Source organism: Juglans microcarpa x Juglans regia, chromosome 4D, assembly GCF_004785595.1.
Source record: "Juglans microcarpa x Juglans regia isolate MS1-56 chromosome 4D, Jm3101_v1.0, whole genome shotgun sequence".
Taxonomy (NCBI): Eukaryota; Viridiplantae; Streptophyta; class Magnoliopsida; order Fagales; family Juglandaceae; genus Juglans; species Juglans microcarpa x Juglans regia.
In genome coordinates this window covers 27281825-27303976 of record NC_054600.1, presented here as the reverse complement: position 1 = coordinate 27303976, position 22152 = coordinate 27281825, and the positions used below count along the sequence as shown (strand labels likewise).

Genomic DNA, 22152 nt, shown 5'->3' with positions numbered 1-22152 from the left:
TGCAATTAGGAGGACAGAAGAGTATAGACTATAGAACCCCGACCCATATAACCCTTCTTGGAGATCCAACACAGAGCCGTTCCAATCATTCCCAAAATTGATATTACTGGAAGAAATTTCTTTGCTAATATTCACTATTTCATACTCTGAAAAATACATCCACATTTTATAGAAAAAAAAAACTATAAGTGTAGAGTGTGAAAGTTAATAGTAACTGATGTGTAGAATTCTTTTTTTTTTTTTTTAAAGTTCGTCCGAGCAAATTTTAATTTCAGAATATTTTTGATTTCAACTTTTCAACGTATCATTTACCTGATGAATTTCAATACAAAGTAAAAAAAAAAATAATAATAAAACAATATAATATAAATAAATACTCTAAATAAATTATCTTTACACAACATTTCAATTTTAGCTACCCACTCTCATCAATTCACAGTACAAAAAATTAAGAATTACTCTTTCCTAAACATTCTTCATATTCCTTTAGTTGCCGAGGAAATATTGCACAAGATTTCGTCGAAATCGTCGAGAAACTCAAAGTCGAGGAGGCAGCTCATCATGTTCCGCTTAACTTAATTAACTTCGAAACAAGTTGACACACATGAGACGAGAGTGTTGGTGGAGACTAGTGTAGGTGGAAGACAAGCCAGATAAGATAAGCCCCTTGGACTATCCACTCAAGAAATTATGCATTCGCCTGCATATATGGTAATCGAGAAATCCAATTGTCTAGTCATGAATTAGCTAGGATTACTGTCAGCACACATTAACAAGCAGCTTGTTGCTTACGTTTTCTTTCTTTTTTCTTTTTCTTTTTTTTTTTTTAAAAAAAAATCTGCGTAAAGTGAATTCGCATAATGCGTTATCAAGAGCTATATAAAATTTATTTATTGTTGCGCGCTGCTCTCAATCGATCTCTCTGTGTATTACGTCTTCATTGATCATCCGTGAATATATAATCACCCTTGCTAATGAAGGTCTAGTCCGCTACATTTGAGATCAAACGTGCATTGAGAATAATATTCTTATCGACCAGCTACTTTCAAAAGTACTCGGCCAGCTCGGGATTTTGGTGGCCTGGAAGCTGAAGATCAACTGCCATTAGGTCAAAGGATAGAACCTACCTAGACCACGTGGTTTCGCCGATAATTAATTATGCCAAAGCAGCCAGAACTAATATATATCAAGAACCACAACTTCCTCCCCGGCCTACTGATTAATTAACATCAGTCCACCAAGAAAACATGATATCTTAAAAGCTGAGAACGACCATTCAAGTCCATTTTCTTTTGAGATAAACATGCATGCATGCATATATAATCCAGGGCCGGCATTTTCTTTGACCAACGCGAATCATGAACACAGAAAACTTGTTCAATGGAAATCACTTGATTTGACATTCCATTCCTTTTGAAGACTGGATCTTAGTACTGCAGCATGAATCTTTATTAGTCTTCGCTGCCTTAAGTAATGAAGGCGACAACATATATATGTATAGCGCGCGATCATATCATGATGATCAACCCAATTTCCTAACAAAATATTAGTAGACTCAATTAACACTAGCTGACCACTAAAACCTGCGAGTATAAACATTAATTTCTGCATTTGGCGTGCCTTCGTAGCTAACTTGTAAAAGTTGGAAACCTCCTGCGGTCTCGTCTAACCAGTTGGCTGCATATATATATATACACACATGATCATACGTGTATTCAAAGAAACTAATATTTCCTGTCACGTTTGTAGAAAATTCAACGTAACTGTTCAGGTTACAACCACCAATCCGACCTGATATTTGCATATGGGCTGCATGATCTTGATTTCTTCAAACCCAGAATGCCCATTGCCTGAGTGGTTGTTTTCTGTTAAGACTTGTATTCTCGGGGAACAACCTAATTCGTTGAAATCGTTATTCTGAGAGCAGTTGAATGGTTGAACCATTAGGTGGTTTGTCGGACATGTCGGAAGTTCAAACTAATTGGTTTGAACCTCAAACTGTCCCTCATGGAATCCGATGCTGCGCAGCCATATAATTAATGAGCAATGCTATATAACTTCCACAGCCTCTGCATACCACAATTTTTTTTAATTTTTAATATTTTTTTAATTTTTCTTTTGAATTTATTATTTTTAAATTAATTCAATTCTTCTATTCAATATTCATATATTAAATATTTGATAAAAGAAAGTAATAATAAAAATTAAAAAAAGTGTGGTGTGTGGAAGTTGTGTGAATAGTAAGAAGTTGTGTAAATTTTTTCATAATTAATTAGAACAATGATGCGTACAAATCTCAAATATTATATAGTTTCTTTGTAAATTAGTGGACGTCATTGAAAAAAAATATAATAAAAATTACTTTGTAGTGGGATCTCACTATTTTTACAAAGGGCATGTACAAAACTAACAAAACTAACAAAACTTAGATTTATACCTAACATTAATGGATCTATTAATTAAGTAAATGTTTGGAAATAATTTTCATCATATCTAATCTCATCTCATTCCACTTTTTTTTTTTCAAATATCAATCAAATACAAATACTTTTAAACTAATCATTACAACTTTTTCAAACTAATCATTAAATTTTTAAATAAAAAACAAAAAATAATTCAAATCATAAAACAAAAATTATATTCTAACAATATTTTAATTTTATAATATTTTTTATTCAATATCTCATTTTTCAAAATCTAAAAAATACTCAACTCAAACTATCTCACTACTATTCACAAATCATCTTATAATTATTCATAAAATTCTCATCTCATCTCATTCTCCAAGCCTCCAAGTCATCTCATTCTTCAAGCATGCTTAGGGGATTGGGGAATGAGATCATGAGATGAGAAATCTGTGAATAATAGTGAAATAGTTTGTGAATAGTAGTAAAAGAATTTAAATTGTAATGTTTTATAGGGTTTTGGAAAAAGAGAGAGAAAATTAATAAAAATATTATAAAGTTAAAATATTATTGTTAGAATATAACTTTATTTTAAGATTTAAAAAAGTTGAATTATTTTTTATATTTTTTTTAGAAGTTTGAAAATATTATAATAATTAGATAATGATTAAATGAAAAAAATTGAAGATTTGAAATTAAAATATATTTATTTTTAAAGAATATTTATAAATAAAAAAAATAAAATAAAATGAAACGGGAGCTTCCAAACAAAATCTGATAGTGCCTGGGACAGAAGAATAAAAAAAGACCTGAAGTAATATCGTTTTAAGGTTGACTTTTTACGAATATATATAACCAATTAAAACAAGACGTATCCTATTTAAATGCTAACCAAAGTAGACTCGTACACCATAACTGTGATAGTGATCAAGGTTTTACCTTGCTTATTAAAAAAAACAAAACAGACACAGAAAAAAAATTGAGGTTTCATCCTGAGACCTTGACTCATTTGAATTCCCATAATTTGTACATGTTATCCAATTAGTATGGTTATTTTTTTTGAAAAAATTTCTAATCCAATACTGGGTTCGTTCACCTTCGCTCAGTTCAAGTTAACTTCTGATTTTCTTTTCTTTTTCGGGGCGGCCTCCGCTCTCTCGATTCATTGACAAATCATGAGTACTTTTTTCAATATTTCAAACTTTATAGGATTTAGATTCTGTTTAGGTAGTGAGATGAGATGATTTTAGATAAAAATTAAAAGTTAAATAAAATATTATTAGAATATTATTTTTTAATATTATTATTGTTTTGAAATTTAAAAAAATTAAATTATTTATTATATTTTGTATGAGAATTTAAAAAAGTTATAGAAATGAGGTGAGATGAGATGAAAAAAGACTATTTATGTATCCAAATGAGAGCTTAGTAATACTAAGCGATGATGATTTCAAGGTTAAACTAAATGATATATATATATATATATATATATATATATGCTTAATATTATTATATCCACACCATTAATGCAATATTAGGCTTCCAGTTGCTGAGGAATTTGAGAGAGAGAGTAGAAGATAAGTGTTACGATTATAAAGAAATTTTATAAAAATAAATTTAATAAAATAACTTCATATAATATATTTGATCTATTTTATATTAAAAGTGATTTTATAACTTAGTGTACCTGTACATCAAGCTATACATCAATTTACTTTTGTAAAATTCTTTTGTAATTAAAGAATTTCTCAGAATAAAATGAGTAATGTTACATACAGTCATAGGATGCATAAGTATCGTACAATTATTTTAAAAAAGAGTGAAATTTACTATTAAAAAATTAATTTTTTTATGTGAATATTATATATATTAATTTTTTTCAAAAAAATTATGCAATGCTTATATATTTTACGATTATAAATATAATTTCTCATGTAATAATATCTGCATGCACAGTCGTGGAGTCATGGACAAGGGACACCTCGTTGCCCGGCCAACTCAAACAAAAGCTAACGGCTTGGGTGAACAATTAAAAAACAAAAAGTAAAAACCCAACCAAATTTACATAAAATTCTTCTATTTCTATCCCACTAGTGATTTCAATTTGTTGATGCAAAATTTACGTGACCAACTCTGTGTGGCTTGGGGACGAATTAAACATATAGTTAAAGAAATTAATGTCAAGTGTTGGGTGAACTTGGGTCAGTACTACTGCTAATTAAATGGCAATAATACATGAGTACTAACAGCTCAAGGCCGCATGCACTCGAGTCGTACGTGTTGGGTATTGCTTTCAATTGCTGAGCAGCATGGCCAGATACTGCCATCCCTTTAAAACCGATCTCCCAACACGCAACGTACAGAAACCCAGGGCTACGGTTGGAGATGACAGATACCAGATATTTCATGCCCATTTCCATTTGTCTCTGCTATGATTTTTTTTGTCAGCTTCTCATGATCATGCATATATATTTCGTCCAGAAACGTTACATTGAATCACTGCTCAGCATGAGTACGGTAGATATCTGAACGTGCGTGACCACCAGCTTGTTCTTACGTTTCGGAATTGTCATTGCTTTATACAGGATTTACGGACGCTATACCTCATTGGCACAACCTGCAATATCTTAAAATTCCAGCTAACTGAAGCTTTATCGAGTTCGCCTGTTGCACGCAACGTGCATGCCAACTTCAATGAAAAATATCATGTGCACTTGGAGAGCTTTCTTTCCGGCCTTCTTGTTTGTTTTTGTTTTCTGTAATATCTAAATTTTGGTGTGAATGCAAAGTGACCTCTTAACTTCGACCAACTGTTAGGTTTTCATCAAATATCAATGTTAATGACGTGTCCATGCTGCCGGCCTCCACGTCTAACCTGTATGGAAGAAGTTTAATGGTCCAGAGTACTAGAAAATACCTCCGATGAAGTTTTTCTCAGAGAGAGTTTGTGATAAAACACGAGCCTAAATCATACATATATCAAGACTTTTATACCCTCATTTTTAGGATGGCTTCATGTTCCCTTTGTTCTCGGGATACCAACCCATGTTGTGGGTAGAATGTTGTCACATTATATGCGACAACCACTATCAAGAACAAGGTCTCAACTCATACTAGGTCTTTATGCCTAAGGGGTGACATGCAATCGCATTTAATGCAACAGTCTTGTCAAAGACAGAATCTCGACCTATATCGAGTCATTTAATACTGCATGGCTGGAGGCGCACTCATGTGGATGTTGCCCCATCTTTCATGTACTGGTTTGGGCCTTCTTCTCGCCATCCGCTAGACTCTTAACATCTAGGCTTTTGGCCTTGGTGAAACAGACCGGCCCAAGCCGGCGAGAGACAAATATGTCATTCCAATCAACATGCGATGTTATATATATATATTAGCATGTAGATATCCCAAATTTTATTAACAAAACCTTGCTTTTTCTTTTAAAAAATGCACATAACTTACACACTATTAAATAAGAGAAGTGCTAGCTACAGTCCCTAAAGTCAGTCCCCGTGTACACTACTTTTTGTCTCTTGTCCATATCAACTTTATTGAATGACCAAAATGACCTTGTCTCCCAAATGACCAAATTGCTTTTAGCATGCTTTCAGAATTGCAATTCACACAAAACCTTTTGCCGCTGCCCAACCCCGCACATTCCAAAAATTTTTGTCCCATTCGACTTCTAGCGTCGGGCTCATCTCCTCCACCACGGCGCCGCCACCAACTAGGTAGTTGCTCTGCTCTCACTCTCCTTCCCCTCATTTTGTAGATCCATACCATGCTCTAATGAACCACCTCCCATTTTCATGGTTTTAGTTTTGTGTTTACTCTCAAGCACCACCCACATCTTGGATCCGGTCCTCCCCCAGAGCAAAGCCCCGAAACGTAAGCCATGTCAAGAGCCTCTGGTTGTTGCAGGTATACCCTGTTTAATAATGTCCATATGTTTGATAATTATATGATCAGACCCATGGTTGTTTGATAATGCTTTATATGTTTGATAATTATATGATAATGTTAATAATCTCCTAGTCATTGGTTAAATGTGCTTAATTTCAAACAAAAGCTAATGTTTAATGAACACCGTGTGGATCCAACGCATAACTTTTAATATTTTAAAATCCTAATGCAACATAGACTATGAGTATTGTAGATTTGATGTCTGAATTAAAGAAGTGTAAAGATGTGTTATATGAAAGCCAATCATATGATCAGACTATGATTAAAGAAGTATGAGCCTTGTCAAATTAATTTCTAATCTTTAATTGGCTGAAAGTTTACATTTCCTGCAATCCCACACCAAAATGCAACATTTAATTTTTTTTTTCCAGTTCACATTTCATGCACAAGGGGTGCGCAAAAAGGCCTATATTCAAAGTTTTCCATAATTTAATAAAATAATTATACTTAGAATTACCAATTGGGGCTCCCAAGAAGATGAATTTTTTTATTGAGAAAATCTATTTAGAAGTCTTCTTTTTAACACACACAGCACATTGCATGTGGAAACTTTACACATTAACAATACTAAAAAATATTTGGTTTATTGATCTTTTTAAAAGTTATAATAGATCATGAAGTGACTTCTTTGAAGCAAAACTTCTTTTTCTTTGTCTGTCAATATTGAAATACATACATGATATTAGGTAGCCATATGTAATGGCAAGGCGGCAGACAACAGAGGAAGGTGACCGAGTGAATACAATATTAATGACATTCGGGAAAATCCAAAAAGTACCAAAGTAAAATTATGCAAAAATTAAAAACACATAATCGAACAAGTTTTTTCCATGCTTCAACTACAATTAGGCACAGAAGAAACAACATTGAGAGCCTAAAAATTGGAACAAATCAATGGACCTCAAACCCCTCAATTATAACAAAAAAATTCATGGATCATTTCACAAACATTTTCAAAACCAAAAATCCAATGATATCGGAGGACATTGAAAACTTATTCCCTGAAAAAATTTCAGATGCTAATAATGCTTATCTCCATGCTTCGCCTACTGAATAAGAGATTCTGAACATTATTAAACAAACTCCTGCAACAAAGGCTCTTAACCCTGATGGATTCATTGGGCTTTTCTATAAGTTTTACAGGAACATAATAAAAAATGACCTCATGGCAGCTATTAAAAATTTTTTCCCCAAAGGAAAATTGTTAAAAGAGCTCAACCACACCAATATTTCCTTGGTTCCTAAAAATGATAACCCAAATACTGAACATCAATTCAGGCCCATCAGTTTAGCCAATGTGTGTTACAAATTTATAGCAAAGATTATTGCCAACATGCTAAAAAAGGTCCTCTAAAAAATCATCTCACCTCACCAGGTAGTCTTTTTACCTGGTAGACTCATTCAAGATAACACAATTCTAGCTGAAGAAGTCTTTCATCATCTTAAGAAAAAGAGAGGAAAAACCAGTCTCATAGCCATAAAAATTGACATGGAGAAGGCTTTTGACTACATGGAGTGGCCCTTCATTCTCACCATTTTCCAATCCTTTAGATTCAACCAAACCTGGATAAATTGGATAAAGGAGTGCATAACCATTGTCACTTTCTCCATCATCATTAATGGCACTCCTTCAAGTTTTATTTAGCCTTCTCGTAGTATTAGACAAAGGGACCATTTTTCCCGATTTATTTTTATAATGGGGAGTGAGGTTCTACTCAGGCTGATTACGAGAGAGGAATGAAGAAACAATATTGAAGGGATAAATATAACCCCTAGAGGTCCTTCCTTAACTCACATTCTCTTTGCTGATGACCTCATTCTCTTTAGAAAGGCTACCTCCAAAAATACTCAATCTTTTGCTCAAAACCTTAAAACATACACAATCTGGTCTAGTCAAAAAATTAACTTCAAAAAAATTTCCAAGCACTTTAGCAAAAACATTTCAAACAACACAATTAGGGATATTAAAGACCACCTGAACTTTAAGGTTAACATCCCTAAACTGAGACACCTTGGTTTGCCTCTCTATAAAGAGGTCATGGAAAAAATTGAAAATAGGCTTCAAGGTTGGAAAACAAAAATACTTTCACAAGCTAGTAGAACAACTCTCATAAAAAAAGTAGCCAACACTTTCCCTTCTTACATCATGTCAACTTGTGTTATTCCAAACTCTACAACAAAATAGATGGAAAAATCCTTTCGAAAATTCTGGTGGGGTATTGATGATTAAAACATTCACAAATTCACCCAAAAATCATGGCAATCAATCTGCACACCCAAATAACTAGGGGGTCTCAGCATCAGAAAAATATCCTAGTTTAACAAAGCACTCATCTCCAAATTTGCTTGGCACATCATAAATGACACAAACCATCAGATTCATAGTTCTGGGAAAACATTTTGAAACAAAAAGACTTCATCAAAAATAGTGTTTGTGCCCAAATCAATAATGGTGCCTCAACTAGAGCATGGTTAGATCCTTGGATTCATACTTTACCATCTCTTAAGACACAACCAAATCCAACCAACACCAATATAGACCAAAACATGAATGTTTCATAACTCATTTTGGAAGAACCAAAAAGATGGAACACATTGCTACTTCAAGCTTTCTTCAACACAAAAACTGCTAATGGCATCCTGAAAATTTCACTCTCCACTAAAGATTACATCAACAAAGAAGATAAGATAAAATGACTTGATCATAACAGTGGCAACTTCTCTGTTAAATTAGCATATGCCAGCATAACAAACACTCAAAATCCCTCACCAGAAAACCAAAACTCTGAAATCTGGAAAAAGTTTTGGAAACTCAAAATGCAGGACAGGCTAAAACTCTTACTCTGGAAAATAATGCATAATATTCTACCCACCAAAGCAGTCATCAAAAGAGTTATTCCCACCATACAAGGAGATCAGACTCTTTGCCCCCTCTATAAGACAGAAGAAGAAAATCTCAGCCACCTCTTTCTTAAGTGTCCCCTCTCAAGAATCTTGTGGAGGCAATCCCAATGGCCAATCAACATCTCCACCTTTGCCGGTCAACCAATCTCTAATTGGATCCAAATAATCATTAATCCATCCCATCTCACAAAAATCCCAGAAGAGGAAATCCATTCATTCCAAATCTTTGCAACTCTTGCAATGGATAATCTCTGGTTTCTCATAAACCAAGTTATCCATAACACTCAATGCCCAACTCTTGAGTGGTTTGTTTCTAGAGTCACGAAACTCCACAAGGAACATAGTAAAGTCTGGATCATAGAAGAATTACAAAAAGAATTGAAATGGAAAACTCCACCGGAAGGTTACCATTCACTAACATTTGATGTAGTAGTTAGAGATCAAGGAAGTAGCATAGCCTTAATATGCAGATCAAAAAGTGGAATCCCAATATTTGTTCAGACAGATTACATCCACAGCACCAACCCAAACATAAGAGAGGCATATGCGGCTCTTATGACAATTCAACAGCCTGCAATTAGGGGCATAAAAGAGATTGTGATATAAGGAGATTCTAAACAGGTTGTGCAAGCTATTTCAAACCCAAATACAGCCTTAGACTGGACAATGCAAGCCATAACAAGGGATATTCACTACAGCTTACGCAATTTTGAAGACTGGAAGGTGAAAAAAATTAATTGATCTTAAAATCGATGTGCGCACAACTTAGCGCAATGGGTAGCATCCAAACTCAAATTTAGAAACATTCCTCTCATTTCAATCGCACAATATCTCCTGAACTTTCATAATAGAAATGACTCCCTTTATTTGTATAATTATTTGTATAAGTACTATCAGGACTCTATAACAGCTTCTATTTCATCAAAGAAACTTGCCTACAAAAGAAAAGAAAAATGAACAAGTTTTTTCCATTTCCATTTGTAGCAGCAGGAATCCACAATCTGAGTGGCACGCTGGCAATGATTATATTCATTTTTTTAAAAGATAATAATGGAATATTAAAAATTAAGACTAATGCTCATTATTATTGTCTATAGAATAACAGTATGCACTTGTTCAACTTTGACATCAAATTATGACATAAATTTGTCTTGAGACGAGCCTCCACTTCTTCTGAAACCACCCAATTTTGTAAGCTCTTTTCACGAGACATTGTAAGATGAATACTATGTATTAATTATTGTTCATTCTCACATCTTATATTTATAATTTTTTTTCTATAGAATGTATTATTATTTTTTATAAGATGTGAAGTGTGAGATAGTAAATAATGACTAATGAAAAAAAAATTTATTATTATAAATTCTGTTTTTCACACCAAGCAATTTCTTTTTTTCTTATTTTTAAAACAAAATTGAATTTAGTACGATACCCGGTACCGACCGACCTCCCTTACCATGCCCCGTTGCAGTCGTAGGCTACGGCACGTTTATTTTTCTTCGGGGTCCATCATCATCTTGCACAACGTCTCTATCCAAAAACCAACGCAAGGACGCAGCTGTGCCACTCCCACTATAAATAACCGCATTGCTCCTTGTTCTGTAGATCTCTATCACCTTCTAGGCTTCAACTCCTGTTTCTCATTTCTCCTGCCGCTGAAGAAGAAGAGTTTAGGGATCCCCGCAAACCCACCAGCTTCTTTTCATCCTCCTCCCCCTTCCCATTATTCTTCTTCTTCTTTCTTCCTCCTCTGCCAGCCTCTTATTCTTTCGTTTCCCTTTACTCGTTATTGAGTTTAAATGGCTCAATTAACAGCATTATTACTGCCACTATTAACGCTTGTATTATCATTACAAGGTATTGACATCTAAGATCCCATGAATATCAATCACAGTACAAAATACATATATAATTAAAAAGCATTACTCGTTAAGATTCTTACGAATGAATTTCTTTTTTATTTATGTAATTGCAACTCTCTTTCGATTGTACAGGAGTAATTTCAACCACCTTCACCTTAATAAACAAGTGCGAGCAAACGGTATGGCCTGGCATTCTCTCTAACGCTGGTGTTCCCTCACTGTCCACCACTGGTTTCAGTCTCCAAACGGGCGAGTCCAAGACCATCACGGCGCCCACCTCCTGGGGCGGTCGCTTTTGGGGCCGTACCCTCTGCTCCAAAGACTCTACCGACAAGTTCTCCTGCGTCACAGGTGATTGCGGCTCCGGGAAAATCGAATGCTCAGGCAATGGAGCCGCTCCACCCGCTACCTTGGCCGAGTTCACGCTCGATGGCTCCGGTGGCCTCGATTTCTTCGATGTCAGCTTGGTCGATGGATACAACCTCCCTATGCAGGTCGTCCCTCAGGGTGGCACCGGTCAGAACTGTACGACTACCGGATGCATCTCCGATCTCAACGATTCTTGCCCATCGGAGCTTAAGGTCACGAGCGCCGAGGCCGACGGCAACGTGGCTTGCAAGAGCGCTTGTGAGGCGTTTGGCCAGCCGCAATACTGTTGCAGCGGCGCGTATGCTACACCAGACACCTGCAAGCCATCGACATACTCCCAGATCTTCAAAAGCGCGTGCCCGCACGCTTACAGCTATGCGTACGATGACAGGACCAGCACTTTCACGTGCGCATCGGCGGATTATACGATTACCTTCTGCCCCACCGCCAACACCAGGTAAACGAATTTGCACGAAACTCCCTATCATACCGGCTACATTTTTCTCTCTCACACCTTAACGGTAAAGGGTAATTTTGTCCGCAACCATCTCTACAAAGCCTGTCAATATGAACGTTAATGTCCTGCACGTTCCGGCGCAGCTTTTCACAAATAAATATGAAAATGAAAGTTACTGGCTCTAAAATCATATCATTTTGACATAACAAGTTTTAAACAGCTTCACCTATTAATATTTTTAAATCACAGTGGTTTAAAATGATTTCATTTAGAGCCAAAAAAAAAAAAAATTATTATTTTACTTATACAGATATATGCGCTCTTAGATCGTAAGTTGTTGGTTGAGGCATTTAAGATGCATAGTGTGTAATTAGTATAGAGTCTGCCAAAGCACTAACTGTGCCAACTTCGTTTTGCTCATGCTGTCAATAAATTCGGCATGGCATGGGATCATATTTCGTGTGGTAACGTCATTTTCCAGAAAAATCTTTTCTAGCCATGATCTACACCGCCTGCTATGTTGGCAAATGCTGCACCTAGAGGCTGCTCAAATGTCAAAACCTAAAGTTGGTCACAAGTCATATACAGCCTACCTAGCACTAGACAATTTCTTCAACATCCATAATAATTCAAGAGTTTTGCTATTCATCATCTTTACATACCACACATCATATTATTTTTTATTTTATTCTTTTTAAATTAATTAAATTTTCTACTCATTATCATATATCACACATTTGTTAAAAGAAAAAAAAATATGATTTGTGGAATGATAAATAGAATTTCTCATAATTCAAATAGAAATTCTATACATCAACTACTATTTATTTTCAAATTTCACACTTATAATTTTTTTTTCATAGTGAGATTTTTTATAAGATGTGATATGTGAAGTAGTGAATAGTAATAATTGATTAAAATAATTTTTATAGTGAATAATAACTGATGAAAATAATTTTCTAATCCAAATCAACAACAATATCTCAAACAAATAATACTTCACAGTTAAGTTTTGGGTCACTTTCTTTTGTCATAAGAAAACGGTGGAAATGGTACATTTAGGGAAAATAATTTCTCGAGAGTATGCGTCCAAAATTAGTCATGATTTAGCCCCATGCCAATAATAATAATTATTATTATTATTATTGGTGTGCCCCCCAATTCCATATAGAAAGAAAAAAAAGAAAAAAATCGAAACCCAAAATCAGGCTGTTACACGAATCTCTATAACTAATAACTAAACCCTAGATGCGGTCCTGATTTTTTTCTTTAATGCTTAACGGCCAAAACCCAGTAAAGTTTCGACAACACACTCACCGAGATGTCGTTGTGAGTGGTGACATGATTAGTAACGTTTCTATTTTTTTTTTTTTTTTTACCGTTGCAGAATTAATAATTATATTATTCTTTTGCAGCCAAAAATCTTCTCAAGGGCAGGCCACGCCAACACCAACGACAACTACAGGCTTGCCGTCCATCAACGGCACGATGATCTACGAAGGCTCATTAGACGAGAGCGGTGCATCGCCGTCCACGCGTGCCCACGCGTTGAGATCCTATGGCATTGCGGGTGCGGTCAGCATCACGGTGGCAATTTGGCAGCTGTGGCAGCTCTTCTAAGTTCTAACTCCTTCGCTGACTTTGCCACAGGCAGGCCCATAAGAGTCCGAGTTAGTTTGCCACATGCCACTTTTAGCCCAAAATATAGGTGGCGTAGTGGGCGCAACGGTTCATTACCTTCTCCTCCCGAAACGTCATGGGCTATGTGATGTGATGTGATGCAATGTGACGTTTATAGAGACCATAGGTTGGCCCTGGTGACGAGGATATGAGTCAAGATGAAAAAGAAGCGACGCAAATATCTGTAGTGCAGGGATGGGACTTTTATTTTTTAATTTTTGGTGGCGGTGGTGACGAGAGAAGTGCATCGTTAATCTTGTTAGGCTAAGAAATTGTTTGGAATCCACTGTTATATATCATTAAGGTGGGGGGGATTCATTTGTTTTAAGTGTCGATTATTTTTTTGTCACCACCACCGCATTTGGTGCCAAATATATATGAGTTTAAAATAAAAACGACAAAAATAAAATCACTCAACTTGTATTTTGTGTTTGACATCGCATTGCAGAGGCTAGTTGTGTCCACATGTAAATACATCAACGAATTCATGAACCTATAAAATATCATGCTTAATATATATTAAATTAGAGATTGGATAACATTAATAATGCCCAAGAATGTGAGACGTGGAAGATGATGTTTGAAGTGACGAATGAGCTAATTATATTATATGGTATGAAATAATATTACTCCCACCGCATATATATACATATGTCTTCTAATATTTTTGGGTTAATTATTTTTAATGATTTGTTAATGTTGGTTTGGAAATTGTCGGTTGGTTATCTGTATTTTTCATTCAAGGTGCTTTTGGAGTTTTCAAGCACAGTGCATGGTGATGCTCTCTCTCTCTCTCTCCTCGTTTTCATATTATATTTGTGTAAGTGTTTCTTTGCAAATAAAGTAGAAAATTAGAAATGAGTCGAGCTAGATCTCTCCCTTCACCGGATCATTACTCAAACATCCGGAAATTAAAAAATAAAACCACTCATCCTCTACACACCACATTTTTTTAAAATTTTAAAATTTTTTAATATTTTTTGAAAAGTTTTTTTTTGAGTTTATTCTTTTTAAACTAATTTAATTTTTCTATTCATTATTCATATATTAAATATTTGATAAAAGCAAAAAATAATAAAAGTTTAAAAAAGTATGGTATGTGGAGATTGTGTAAATAGTAAGAAGTTGTGTAGATTTTTTGACCACGAAAATGGGATGGTCAACGGACCAATGGTGCACCTTTAGCTAGAAATCATGTTTCCACCCTTAACATTGGTATTGAATTAGTCAAATATATTTTCATCTTCAAATTTAACAAATATCATCCATATTTGTTAGATATTTAATTAGCTAAATTGTTTTCATCCAAACTATAAGGTACAGTAAATCTATTATTCTTTTCAAATATGAAAAGAACTATAACAAATCTAAAAGTATTTTTTGAGATTATTATATTATATATATGATATTTTTATTCATATGAGATTTTATCATCTATATACATATGAGATTATTATATTATAAATTGTTAGATTGTAAAAATGAAAATAAATATGATTGTTGGAAGTTATTGAAGATTATAAAAATAATATAAATTAATTAGAAATATAAATAATAAAAAATAATAATATTTTATTATTATAAAGAGAGTGATGATTAATCTAATGTAAACTTTAAGTTTTGAATGATTAGTTAAGAGTGAAAAAGTTATATATTAATTAAAATTTAAAAAATAAAATGATCAATTCAATACTAATAGTAAAAGCAAGTCCTTGAGATGGTGAGAAGCTTATCCAGAAATAAAAACAAAACAAGAATTGAGTTGGTCAGAAACAGCAGCCAATATATGTTCCAGTTCAACCAGGTTGACCCTATTTTATGTCCCTTAATTTTGATTTCCATGTTTTTTTTATCTTCGTTGTGGGATTGAGACGTACTTTTGTACTAACTATTACATGATGTATTAAACTTGGCTACCTTTTCATCATAGTTGTCAAAACCAACCAACTTCACCATAGTTGAAATTCAACGATAAATAGTCTTCTCCGAGTGTTTTTCTCGTGCAGCGCATTCACACGGATACACACAAAAATATATGAAAAATGATAAGATATCTTTATTACTTATTTATTATTCTTTTTATATTTAATTTCTTTTTAATTTTTTATTTTAATTAAGGAATTGACTATTAGTAAAATTAATTAATTTTTTTAATGATTAATGATATTAAAAAAATACTTAAAATATAATAAAAATTTAAAATAATTTAAATATAATATAAATAATAAAAGAGTAGTCAACCGGTTGCATCATTAGCAAGCTAGATAACAGATTGGCAGCAGGATCGGTGCTACCCCAAATAAAACTTCCATCCCCAGTTAATCTCGTCATTTGGATTTATTTTATATATCTTCTATTAATTTATTCCTCATATAGTTCTAAACTTCTACGCGCCGGCGACAGAGTGCCATTTGTGAGCAAAACATTTTTCACCTTGGCATCGGCCGTCCACTCTACGTCCTAAAAAAGAAAAAACCAAATCATTCAACGTCGAGTTTAACGTGATTTGGTTTCGTTTGGTATTGAGAATATCTAAGAAGTAATTTATTGGATCAGCTTCCCATGGAGACTAACCTTGCAGATCTTAGCATATCGTGTGTTGTTTTTTTTTTTGACAGAATGTGTTGTTTAATATAAGTCCAGTAATGATATATATACAATATATTACATAATACATTACACAATAATATTACAAAATATGAATATTTTTGTAAAATAATGTTATTTTTATAAGATGTTTTACAAAAATATCTTTCATTTAAAATATTGTTATATAAAGTGTTATATGTAAATCATTTCCCATATAAGTCAAACTTCCTATTTGTATGCGCATGTGTTCGCATGACTTAGAAGAGCATTGTATGGCATCAAATTTGTCTTTAAAATTTGATGAAAAGTATTTATTTTTCATATATCCAAAACCTCCCTAGCCATTAACCCATATTGGATTTGTCAAAATAATAATATAATATTATTTTTTTAATAATAATATTTTTAATTTATTTTTTTCATATTTTACAATTACACTAACTATATGTTAATTAATAATTTAATTTGATACTTAAATTAATATTGTTTTCCAACTTAAATATATTGTGGCTCAAAATTGAAAAATAATAATTTAAGTAAATAAAATAATGGTCATAGAGTGTGAACAGTTAGTCTTTAAATTTGGAGATGGACTTAAATGTACTGCAGTTTAAAATTAAAGATTTTAGTATATGTTGAATCTAATGCAGTAATTTTAAATACAAATTTATCAAATTTTAAAGATGACATTCGTTTAATGAGTCCAATACCAATCAATACCGATGCTTTTAAGCATATTCTTTCAAAACCGTACTATTAATATGGCAGGCAGGTACACTAATTCTGCTGGCATATATTATGCCAATATATATATACTAGTAAGAAAAACATGCACTGCACGAATGCCCAGATGAAAAATATAAGGAGTAAATAAAAATATTGAGAAATAGTAAATGTAAATGTGAGAAATGGAATTTAAAGAAAAATTGAATAAAACGTTAAAAAAAGTGAAGAAATAAAGATAAACTTTATATTTAAGTATATAATTACAACAGTAAAAACGTTAAGAAGTCGAGATTTTCGGTGTTTATGATATAGCTTGACCCATAGGATGGGCGGAGAGCGCGTTGAATTTATTCTGGCATAGTAATTCATATTGATTCATTTTTGCACGCAAGTATATTATCCATTATTTTTCTGAAACTGTATTCACGATATTTTTTAAATATGGTAGGTGTTTCTGTAGTAATGAGAAAATATAAAAACATAATGCATTAATTTTTTTTAAATAAATTTATGAATATGCATTTTACCTCGCTCGGTCGCTTGTGTATTCGAATAGATCAACAGTTGTAGAATTCAATATTTCTTATGCCATCAATCAGAAGACAACAACCATTATAGATCTAGTATCGCCCTCTACTTCCAGATAGACTCAACAACTAAAATTAATGAGAATATTAATATTATCTTAATTTAATAATCATTATGATATATTTATCATGTCAAAAACAATCATTTTAAATGATTAGATAAAATACTTCACATGGTTGTGCGATGTTCATTTTTTTGCAATTATAGCACATAAATTTTTCATTGTGATCATATCCAGTGGCCTTATTACAATTTGCATATGACATGTAGTAGAATTGCTAATGCAAATCGATTAATGAAAATTTTCCTTTAACTGAAAATGTTGGTTTCTACACTAAAAAGCCAGGAATAAACGTATAATATGAATGCAACAGTATATTAAATTTAAATAGAAATAAATAATTTATATTGAAATAAATAGGAAATAAAATGAAGAAAGTATTTTTTTAGTAAGCGATAGCTATGAATAAACCTGATCGCTCAATAGTGAAGTAGATGTAATTATGTTGTCAGAACATAAATCTCTTTTGACGAAGTGTTGAAGTTTCGGCAATATTGTTGGAAGTAGAAAGTGTTATATTTGCTAAAGCGGAAGGATCATTGTGAACTTTAGTTTAGGAAGAATTAACATTCGAAGATGATCCAATCTATCTTATACAAATGATTTCATCGTTGTTTGAATGAAAATAGACAATATGCTGAGACTGCGTTTGTGTTTGAATTTTAATATTTGGAGTTTTTTTGAACTTAGCATATCTCTCTTTTTTTTTTGGCAGATGTCTTCCTTTTTCTCATCTGATTGAACAACATACAAACTTCTTAGTGTATATTCTTCACGTTCTTCAAGATTTATTTATAGAAGTAGTTAGATAAAAATTAAAATAATTAGTGTTAATAATGTTTAAATCTATTTCTATTTTTAATAATATTGTCTTATCAATCGGCATAAAGTTATGGAAGGTTATAAATTCTGTGTTGATTTTGGAATGCAATCTAAAAAAGATTTGAAAACATATCAAAGATGTAAGTAAATATGTATATACAAAGAGATATTATATATAACAAATATTATAAGCATTTATAGCTAAAGCAGAAAAAGAAGTCAATTAATTCCAAATAATAATTTCATATAAATTATATTAAATGAACCAAATGAAATAGCACACTTTAGAATAGAACAAATCTATTAAGACAAATTAATACAATGAGAAAAGGAAATATTCATATAACAAACATATAATGTCAACAATTTATTTTAGCTACAAGTACATTTATGTAAGTATAAAAAATTTGAATAACATTTTCTTGGATGATATAGAAAAGAATATACCAGAAAGTAGAGGATAAGTAAAAGAAAAGTGGAAATAGAGGAAATTGACAATAGCCAATTTGAAGAACGGTAAATGAAGAACAGAAGCTTATTAATAATTAAAAAATTACAAACATTAGATCTATATTAATAATTATAATCGATTGCATATATCGTATACTTATTAATTCGGAAATAAATATATAATGTGTTAAATTTAAACTTAGAAAGTATATTACTAAGTGTTAAATAATTTCATCATATAATTATAATATAAATCTTCATCAGTTATAACTACAAGAAACAATTTAAACAAATTATAATACATATAAATTTTAAAAGTTTTCAAATGTTGTTATTAATTTTGGATTAGTTATTAAAGTACGAATTAAAGGGAAAAAATGCAGAAAAGAAATAAAATTTATTTTTTTAAGATTTTATTTTGTTATAACAATTTTATGGGCAGTTGATATATTAATTTAGCAAAACATTTATCAAACTATAGGATAATAGTTAGGTTGAAAATTATTTTTAACACCTATGTATTTTTTCTTCTAAAGTCCAAAAAAAAAAAAAAAAAAAAAAGCCCAAATTCTTACGTGAAAAACCGAGTCCCTAACACTTAAAGCCCCCCCCCCCCCCCCCCCCCCCCCCGCACGACGTCGTTTGAAGAAAGAGAAAATCCAAGTTTTTTTTTGCTCCTCTATTTATTTCGTTCTCTATGCCGACGCCTCCATTTTTTTTTACAATGCTCTCTCTCACTTAATCTTTTAGTTGTGTTTAGACGTTGAATTGAATTGATATGATAAAATTTTATTAGAATATTATTTTTTAATATTATTATTATTTTAAAATTTGAAAAAGTTAAACTTTTTATTATATTTTATATTAAAATTAAAAAAATTATAATGATGAATTGAGATGAGTTTAAAAAACAAAGTCTTCATCCCTGTTCTATCTTTTTTTTCGTTCTCTCTCCTATGTGTCCTAGCCTCACCATTACCTCACCATTAGACTACAAATTGTTACTTCCTCTCTCAAGGAGTCCTCACTTCATCTCACTCTCTCTCTCTCTCTCTATAATAGGAGCCATTTCTTTCGTCTCCATTTTTTTTTACGTCATTGGTGTGTATTTTTTTTAATGGTTTTATTTCTTTGATTTTTCTGAAGTTTTTTTTTCTCTGAGATTTTTTTGAAAGTTGGTCTATCTCTGAAATTTTTTTCTCTATAAATATGAACAGATCTTCATATATTTGAAGACATTGTGTTGGAATCTGAGTGGTGAATTTTTTTTATTTCCCTACAGATCTACAAATCTTCAGATCGGAGTTGATGTTCATTTCTTTCTCATATATTTTTTTTTATCTTAAATCTTTTTATTCTTACATATTTGAGTCCATGTATATTTTTTTTAGGTTAGTTTATTTGTGATTTTTTTCCTCTATAGATCTGAACAGATCTTCATATATTTGAAGCCATCGTGTTCAAATCTGAGTGGTGTAATTATTATTATTTTTTTACTTTTTCATTCATTTGTAAATTTTTTTCGCTTTTATTTTCTATGTTTTTTAACTTTTTTTTTTCTTCCATCGTGCATCTGTAGGTTCAAGAAGACCAAAAATTGTATATAAAGACGGTTGGTAAATAGATAAAACAGTAGGATAAGCATAGCAAAGAAGAAGACCAAAAAATAAGTTGGTTATGTGAAGAATGTAACAAAACTATAATCGATTTTCTTTTACTTATCAAAAAAATAAAAAAGAATGTAACAAAATTAAGGGCAAATTTGTAAATATGCCAATAAAACGGAGGGATAAAAACGTAAAAACAGGAATAAAAGAAAACAAATGAGGGATAAAGACCAAAAAAGTAGTCAGCAAGAGAAGAAAAAAAATACATGCAGGGGCAAAATTAAAAAAAAAAATTAGACGAAAATACTGTTCATCCAACATTTACGTTTATATATATAATAGATATAGAAAAATCGAGTAAGAACTTTAAATTTTAACATTGTGGTTAATATTAATGTATGCATTGTACAGTATAAGTTGTCATTTCACTTAAAATCAGCTAGCGTTTAGAGAGTGCATTCGATTCTTTTGTGGCATTTTACATCGCATGCATCTTGTAGCTAGGCCTTTTTTTTTTTTGAGTGGTCGTAGGAAATGATCTACATATTGTAAACACACTCAAACAATTAATGCTGACGTACTAGCTCAAGCTTATAATCTGTAACTCTGATACCACTTATCCGATTATGAGCTCTTCAAATCAATTGGTGTTAAAGAAAAACATACTCAAATCTTTAATTATGCCATCCAATTAATCTCGCAATTCACAAACATAGTTTTTGAGTGGCCGGACAACATAATTAACTCATGTATATAGTAGTAGATCATGACACACCCCCATCTTATAATATATATATATATATATATATATATAAATACTAATTTCTAATCTGAATGATTTTTGCTTGATGGCTAATCAGTCGTGATCAGTCACTACTCAAGTGTGTAAACGGAGACTTCTTGTTTATTGGATTACTGCTCGAAAGTGAAATAATATTGGTAGACTGGTAGCATGAAGCACGACGTCGGTTGCCACAACTCCTTAGTTGCGCATGGCAAATTTTGTACGTCACGGAAACTTTAATGCTTTTGTTTTTGTAGGAAAGTCATGAATTGGGGCTTGGGAAATTAGCTGGCACAGGAATATTAATGTCATTATAAGAAGTACTCAACCAAATGTATATTACTTGTATGCTCAATTGATCATGGTCTTTTCATTCATGTCATGGTCATCAACGAGATAGAGGCTGTATTATTAGGTCTGAATCATGCAGGCCGCCTGACTATAAATTAAAAAGATACCACTTTATCTGATAGAATCTTAAAAGGCCCACGCATTTGTCAATAAGTACAAGGATCAATGATCAATCAATATCATAACATCTACATTAACACTGTTTGCTCAATAATTTCCTTGCGTTTTATGAATGGAAAATATTATTCTCACATAAGATTTCTACCCAAATTTTCTACCGAATAGTAAGTATTTTTAAATGAATATGTAATTTTTTTTTTAAATATCTAAATAGTTTAGAAAATGGTGAAAGAAAAAGTAATAAAAAAATTAAAAAAAAAAAGTGTTTTGAGTGTTCGGTAGAAATTCTCTGCGGACATAGCAACGTCCTTTATGAATTAGTGTTGATGTTCGAGAGAGATAATTCATTTTTTTTATACAATCATTTATGTTTATGGAATTAATAGTGCACTATTTTTTTTTTCAATCTGTTTT

At 32.1% G+C, this 22152-nt stretch overlaps 1 protein-coding gene across 1 annotated transcript; it reads left to right on the top strand.

The window, feature by feature from the left end:
* The first annotated feature begins 10860 nt into the window (after positions 1–10860).
* On the top strand, positions 10861–14052 carry LOC121260642 (thaumatin-like protein 1b). The gene is made up of 3 exons (XM_041162587.1): positions 10861–11129; positions 11267–11960; positions 13376–14052. The coding sequence occupies exons 1-3, from the start codon at positions 11072–11074 to the stop codon at positions 13578–13580; spliced, it is 957 nt and encodes a 318-aa protein (XP_041018521.1). The 5' UTR covers positions 10861–11071; the 3' UTR covers positions 13581–14052.
* Positions 14053–22152: the final 8100 nt, after the last annotated feature.